Source organism: Oryza glaberrima, chromosome 1 (assembly GCF_000147395.1).
Source record: "Oryza glaberrima chromosome 1, OglaRS2, whole genome shotgun sequence".
Classification (NCBI taxonomy): Eukaryota; Viridiplantae; Streptophyta; class Magnoliopsida; order Poales; family Poaceae; genus Oryza; species Oryza glaberrima.
The window spans coordinates 8,742,315-8,750,353 of record NC_068326.1 but is presented as its reverse complement, the minus strand read 5'-3'; the positions used below and the strand labels follow the sequence as shown (position 1 = coordinate 8,750,353).

Genomic DNA, 8,039 nt, shown 5'->3' with positions numbered 1-8,039 from the left:
ACTAAGTTAAGACATCCAAATAGTATTATAAATCTAGACAACTTTATGTACGGATTAGTAGTATTAGAATGTGTATAATCTTGTACTATGTTGTTATATTTAATTTGGACGGAGACAGTAAGAGATTTCATCCATGTAAGTATGTAACTATATTTTTGTCCATAGGCTAAATCTGTTATATTGATTTGTGATGGAGATAGTACCAACCAAGAAAAGATTACACTAAAAATGCCAAAAATAAATACAGAACATGACCACTTGTGTGCTACCAGGTTAAAAAAAAAGATAATTTAGAATTATTTGTATATGCACAGAAGAAAAAAAAATCATGCTATAATACGACACATTATTAATTATTTACGGAATGGATTGTTTTTTTCTTTATACAACTCAGTGACTCAGTGTGTATATCAAAATTTTGAATTGAATTTTTATGTGGTAGTGCACACTTATGTTTTGCATATCTCAAACTTTTCACATTTAATGTTCACTTTTGTGCTACAGTAGCACCAGAATTATACTTGTTTTGAAATGTGGGTCTATAGTACAGGAATCTCGGGAAACCGAGTTTCATCGTCTATTATGAAATTTCTAAAGCTGAAAAAAGAATCCTTCAAGTCATACAAGAGTTAACTATTATTTGATCCACTAGAAGTTTTAAAAATATATATGTAAAACTTTTTGTGTTCTTAGCCTTATTACAAAATATATTAGTTTGTGTGTAAGATTTTCTTTCATGTTTTTCTTAAAAACTATTTTTATGTGGCATATGAAAAAGTAATCATATACATATAACCGGAAGAAAAAAAAATAGCATGTGAATGATGATGTACATAAAAGAACATTAGCATTGTCGTATTTCATTAGCATGTAAAACATAATTATATTTTTTAAAAAAAATTAATACATGCAAAATGAAATCTTAAAATGTACACACATTTCTATATTATGTAAAGAGGCTACGTAAAAATTTTCATATTTTTTCAAAACATCTTATAGATCAATCAATTCAATTGTATCCTCTTGTAAGGCTGCGTTCGAGCTTCAAGGTTCCCAACCTCTCTTCCTCGTTTTCTACGCGCACGCTTTTCAAATTGTTAAACGGTGTGTTTTTTGTAAAAAGTTTCTATATGAAAGTTCTTTAAAAAAACCATATAGATTTATTTTTTTAAAAAAATTATCTAATACTTAATCAATCACACGCTAATAAACTGCTCCGTTTTCCGTGCGTGAGGGTAGCGTTCCCAACCATTGGGAAGGAACACAGCCTAAGTCTTGAATGGTATTTTGGGCGTTGTTTAAAAAGTATCCACCCAAATAGTATATTGTAGAAAATATTGACAAAGTCAATGGTATATTACAAAGGGAGAGAAAGTCGATGATAAACCATTGAACTAGAGTAAAGTCAGTGCATAGAATGGATTCATGTACGCATCGCTACGCATCACACTACACCCCATAAGAACGTTTTCCCTTAATACTGACTCTAAGAAATATGACCTTGTCGGTGATATGGGCCCGGGGGTATGCAAAGTGTGGGGAAATCTCCTTCCCGTCCAGCCACGCGGCCATACAGCCTGGCCCTCCCCCACATCTCGGACGACATAGAGGCAGCCGGGGGGCCTCGGGGTGCCACGTCACGCCCCTCGGTCCCTCGGGCTGCCTCGCCTGACCGCCACGTGGCGGGAGGAGTGAGTGGGGCGGTGGTCGAAGCTGAACCGCCATCAATGCGGTGAGGGCGGATGTGCGGTGCTGCCCGATTGACGCGAGTCAATCGGGCATGACCGGATTGTGACCGGTTTGTGGCCGGTCACATCCGATCGGACGGGCGGCGGTGCCCCCACGTTCCGCCCTGTGTTCGGCGGAGCGGGGGCAGGTACGCCCCGTCCCATCAATGCATCGTCTGGAGCTCCCTCCACGTGAGATGAACCGCCAAAAGTCTCCATTCATTTAAAGGGGAATGGCAAGGGCGTCCCCCGTGTCAGGCGGGAGACGGCGCTGGGCCCCACTCGAGGACGGACGGCTGCTTAGCTTTCGGGCGAAGGCACGAATGGTGGTCCGATCCAAGCGGCGTGGATCCCCCTCCCGTGAAGGAGTAGATAGAGGCGGTGCATGTGGTATCCCCTTGAACTATAAAAGGAGGACCTTACCCACTGAAAAGGGGGGGACGACTCTCAGTTAGCCTAAGCCCCAGGGGAAGAAGAGTTAGAGTTCTCCCTGGAGTTGAGGAACCTTTGTAACACTCAACCCTAAATCTCACGCACAGGAGTAGGGTATTACGCTCCGTAGCGGCCCGAACCTGTATAATTCCAGCTCTCATGCGCGGTCTCAGAAGACTCTAGGCGGATATACGCTCTTAATTAGCGCGCCCTTTCCCTCGGCCGAACTCACAAAAGCGGGTCTCTCGATCACTCGCTAGAGAGGATCACTCCTCGACAGGACTCACCATAAATCTCTTACGTGACTAAACTTATATTCAAATTGTGCTCGTGCATATAGTATTATAGGCACTAGGATTTGAATCCACGATATCATGAACTAACGACGACTTCACCACCTCTTGGTGCTCCGATCCCCCTACTGCTAGTGCACCGTTAGAGGGAAAAATATGTATAGCAAATCATATATATAGTGAAAACCTGAAATAACCGTTAATCGAAAAATGGATGTTTGAGATTCAACCACGTCACCATAAATAAAAATTTTACTATACTCCCGAGTAAACCTACAAGTAAAATTTTTACTCGTGATAATGTGGACGAATACATGACATAGGCACGTATCAGCATCACCATCCTTAACACAAATCTTGAGACAAAGCTACATTAATTCAAGCATTGCATGTAAAGATGCAAATTAATGGCACATAAGTACGTACTACAACATATGTCATGGGCGGGTGACCAGCCATTGCGCTCGTCACCACTGCCGCGGCCATTCTCAACATCAAATTAAGCATCCCTGCAAGAAGTACGCCTACGGAGCAGTAGAAACGCCCCCCAAACCCATAGGCCGAAGGCGCATCCGCCTTGCAGGCGCAAAAACGGCAACATCAAAAGTACGCCACCACACACCACGCCATGACGTCAGCAGAGAGAGTGAGAGAGAGTGAGTTTGGAGCTTCTTCAAAACAGAGCCCCTTCAATTCCTCCGGCGATCGACGGCGGAACGGCTAGAACTGGCCGCCGGAGAAGGTCTGGCCGAAGGACCAGCCGGAGGGGGCGACGTTGTCGGAGGTGACGGTGCGGCCGTCGCTGGCGGTGACCCTGAAGGAGAGCGGCTGGCCGTCGAGGTTGGCGCCGTTCTGCCAGTTGGCGCCCCAGTTGTGGCTCATGGCCTGCCACCCCGACCGCGACCCCTTCACCGACACCGCCGTCACGTCGCCGGCGCCGCCGACGTTGGTGACGAGCACCAGGTTGAAGTAGGAGTGGCCGGTGATGGTGAACCGGATGCCGCCCTGCTTCGCGCACGCCACGCGCCGGTACTGCACCGGCACCACGCCGGCGCGGGCCTGCGCGATCCTGGTGAACGCCGGCTCCGCCATGTCGAAGTGCGGCCGCGGCGGGTTGCACCACCCGCCGGCGTCGCCGGCGAGCGCGTAATTGGGCGGGCAGAGGTTGGTGGCCGTCACCGCCACGGTGCCGGCGAGGCAGCTGCCGCCGCCGCCGCACCGGACCTCGAAGCACGCGCCGCAGCTCTGCCCGTTGTTGAACAGCGCCGTGCTCAGCGCCGCCGTGCTCGTCCCGTACCCGGCGCTGTACAGGTTGCCGTACCCGCACGCGCCACCCATCGTCCCCGACGCGTCGCTGCCGCCGTAGAACGTCGCGCTGCCGCTGCTCCAGCCGGAGTCGCCGCCGGCGGCGACCTCCGCGGCCATCGCGGCCACGGCGGCAACAGCTAGCAAGCGTAGCAACTCCATCTGAAAAACGATGCAACGATCATTTCATCAATACTAGTGACATAAACCATGCAAGAAGAAGAAGCTAGCCAAAGCATCATTATATTTACAGTCAATGTAAGATAAATTACTAGTACTAATTAGCTAGAGATTACTGCAAAGTGCAAACCTACCTGCTAATTGCAGCACTAGGCTTTGCTAAACTCTGAATTTGATTGGGAGTGGAAGGGTGCGAGGAAGCTGAAGCTGTATATATAGCCGTACGTCGTCGGGATGTGCTACTGCATCGGAAAACGTGCTGACGAAAGTGACGATCAAGTGCTACGTGTACGAACGAATCTTGTTTTTTCTAACAGAAAATTTCGTCAGGGTTAATTGTTTGTTTTATGTTAATAATGCATGTTGGGTTTTGTTAAATTCGGATATTGAGTTGATCCTGGCCCACTTGTCAGTATCACAGGAGCATTTCGGAAATATTTGTATAAATGATGAAATTTGGCGGGAAATAATAGTTGAGAGTGAAGTTGGTAACATGGCAAATGGGCCAGTTGAGGCCCTGCCTGCATCTGAACAAACTGCGACAAGGCCTTGACTTTAACATTAATCTAGGAGAGATTAATGGCTAATTAATTAATTCTGGTTAATAGAAAGAAAAAGTTGGGAACTCTTACTTTGGCCATAGGCTCCAATTCCAAGTTCACTTTGACTTGCAGCTCGCTTCAATTTGAAGCCAGTGTCTCTCATGTGGTAGTTAAGTTTGCTTGCCACGAGGTCACCGGTCAAATTGTTACAAGATGGTAATGTCGGCTGCCGGTAATAAAATGGCATGTCTGCGATGTAATTAATCATTAATCAACTTGGAAATAAAGAATTCTGCATAACTAGTCCTATTAATGAAACTATACTAGTAGAGACCTTGGATTGCAACTATGGAAAAAGATAATAACACTATACTACATAGAAGTAGATAAAACTGGATATAGTTATGGTACAGAAAATACCTGAAAGATGCTGAACTTTTGAAGCATTTTCATAGAAGGTTCGAGCACGCACTCTTTGATGAAGTAGATGAACTAAAGCAACATCCTGGAAACACCTATTTGATATAATAATATCTTTGTTATAAAAGAAAGATCCACTATTTGCTTACAGTAAACTAGTAGAGTTAGATGCAGTCACCAGTGATCAGTGACAGCAGTACCCAGCTGATAAGAGTGATAACTAGTTGCTATTTTTATCTGTCTATAATGCTAAACAAGATTCTGTGACAGCAATTTGTTACCCATCCTCAAAAGGGTAAAAAAAACTTAGCTAAACAATTAATCAGGATGGGTCAAAATTATAACAAATAAGTACACGGAATTCACGCCAGGAAGCTGTTAATCTAAGGTCCCGAATCAGTGTGCAAGAACCAAGAACACACTTGTTTAGTGGTTCCAAAAAAGAACACTTTGTTTAGCGATACTTGAGATGCGGATCAGATGCTCCAGCACATGGCCACAGGCTCCTCCCCCATTTGACTCTAGATAGATTTAAGGGAGCACTCAGTTAGTTTAGAAATTTTGGGTGTTCAATAAAATTTTCTCAAGTAAACTCTACTCAGATGAAAACATGTGAATAGCTGTCTAGGCTTCTAGAGCCCCAAGGGATTATGAGCCATGAAAATGTTTCTTCTTCTTTTTTTTTGTTATTACTATTATATATGCAAATTAAGTTTCTACATACAAATATTATCAACTCCTTCATGTGAGTAAGAAGTTTTACATTAAACACTTGTAAGGTTATTGATTGATACTTTAAAATAGCACAAGTTGATATTAAGACTCACCTAAAAACTTAAACAAACAGTAGTTAGGACTAGCAAATTGATGCTATGCTACAGGGTTTTTCAGATTTGGCTCTTTGCCAGCCTGAGTATCTGCTATGAGCAGATCACATGCCCAGCAAGATCACACGTGCAGCACCCGCAAATAACGGCTAAGCTAGAAAGTACTATGTTGAGAGTTTTTTTATCACCCTATTTAACTGTTCGTAGATACAGATCATCTATTTCAGCCAGGATTGTCAAAATCTGACTATCTGGGGTTCAAAGAAGCTACTGGAGACCAACTGAACTTTTGTTTGCCTTTTCTTCAAGGACAATAACCAGTGAACAACAATCAACTTATTTTTATTCTGAACGAGAAACTGTGTTTAAAATTTGTATAACAGAAAAAGGTGAGTCATATACACAGAAAATGTAATGAACAATAGTTAAGCAGATGGATGATGAGAAATTTAGGAATAGCATCTAACCTGGATTACCTCATCTTGGGAACTGGAACTTGAATCACTATCTTGCCTTAGCATTACGAATTTGAAAATCCTGAGATAAATGCTATCACAGCTCACGAGGTCTGGGCAAAATGCATGATTAAATCATATTAAATCTGTATACTATCTCCACCAATGATAGTACCAAACTAAAGCAGTTTATCCTAAGATGGCATCTGCTTCAGTTCCAACAAAGCAAGTTGGAAAACGTTATTAAGCTCCCAAATTTTGATGGTAATGTTCAGCATATGTCCATACCATACTTTTGCAGCTATGAGAAATAAACAGCAACCAGTCACCAATGATGTCCCATATATGCTGGATGCTGGACTAGTGGACTTCCAGACGTCCACTGTCTCAGCTCCATGAGTGTTATTCTGGACTGAAGTTTAGGATGGTAGCACCAACAGTTGAACTGAGGTCTGAAAGTTCAAACTGAAACTGCTGCGTAAGGTTCAACTTCGCTATATCTAGAATACTGATTTGTTTTCTCTTTTCTATTTGGGGGATAGAGATCCTCTCAGCAGTTGCATATGAAGCATTTCCAGATATATCACAAGCCAAGATTCAACACCTAGCTCATGTCCTCATATGCAGCATTCAGGCCTGATGTATTGTCATTACTGTGTTTTTGTGTCTCAACTGTACAGATAAAGATTCTGGCACTACTTGGCAGGTGCAAAAATCTCTTCAAGGCCTGCCACAATCACAGGCTGTGCACATGACTGTATGTCAAACCAAGCATGAAATGTATAAATGATTTGCAATCACATGGCAAGTACATATTTCCTAATGACATATGATCCTATTTCCCTTCATATATGGCGCATTTTCTTCCATATATTAATATAGACCATGGTTACACCCTCAACTTTCCTGTGTCTACTTACTGCAGTCAAACAGAAAGCACAATGCCAGATACCTAATTAGCATAAAATAATATTTTGAAAACATGAATAAAAGGAGTATATGTGATTCTAAAAGCATACCCAGAATTCCATGTCCACATAGTGCTGTGATATTGTTCCTTTGGTTTCTTTCATCATGCGAATGTCTTCATACGTGAACGAAAGTATGGAAGTTGAAACAAATCACGGTAATGGGTTGATGATCACCATTTAGTATTTGTTAGAGTTTGTAATATAGTATGTATTAGAGATTCACACCTATACTTTCTGGTCAATCAATAAGAGCGCCCATATTTTTTAACAACTGGCACAATTTTTTTTAACGACTCGCACCAGACAGTGCGAAGTTCTATTGATAAAGCAGGAAAAAAAATTACAAGATTACAAGCCTGGGAGGTCATAATCAGGGAAAAAAAAACAAGATTACCACCTCCCACGCACCGAACTGGCACAAATTATTCACATTGTGACATATCGCAAACAAATAGAACACAAACTCTAGGTCCAAACAATAATTACGTATCTTCTAATGTTAACAAATAGACACATATATTATATTTAATCAGCCAAGAACAACATATACACATGTCCCTGCACTACTTTAAATAAATATCTTGTGTGCAAATACATAAATCTAATCACAGAAGATTTGTGAGGTGACAGTATAGAGCACACAATCACCATCACCAACTACATGTTTTAAGTATAGAGATGTTTAATATATGGGCAAGAAGTTTCCCAGCTAACCAACACTTCTTTTCTCTCATATTACTTCATCTCAAATTCTCAATATGTTGAATGCCATAACAATGCTGCTCTAAATTCTTGACCGTGGAACCATTTTAATTCAGGTGATGGATTCAAAGTTCAAACCACAGCCAGAAAAATAATTGAGTTATCAAAACAGTCATCAAAAGTAC

The 8,039-nt window shown here is 42.4% G+C and overlaps 1 protein-coding gene across 1 annotated transcript; it reads right to left on the bottom strand.

Moving 5' to 3' along the window:
• Window positions 1-2,780: 2,780 nt before the first annotated feature.
• LOC127760414 (expansin-A11) lies at window positions 2,781-4,122 on the bottom strand. The gene is made up of 2 exons (XM_052284667.1): window positions 4,072-4,122; window positions 2,781-3,919 (listed from the first exon to the last, which is right to left on the bottom strand). Exon 2 carries the CDS (start codon window positions 3,917-3,919, stop codon window positions 3,173-3,175), a length of 747 nt encoding a protein of 248 aa, XP_052140627.1. The 5' UTR covers window positions 4,072-4,122; the 3' UTR covers window positions 2,781-3,172.
• Between the last annotated feature and the right edge of the window lie 3,917 nt (window positions 4,123-8,039).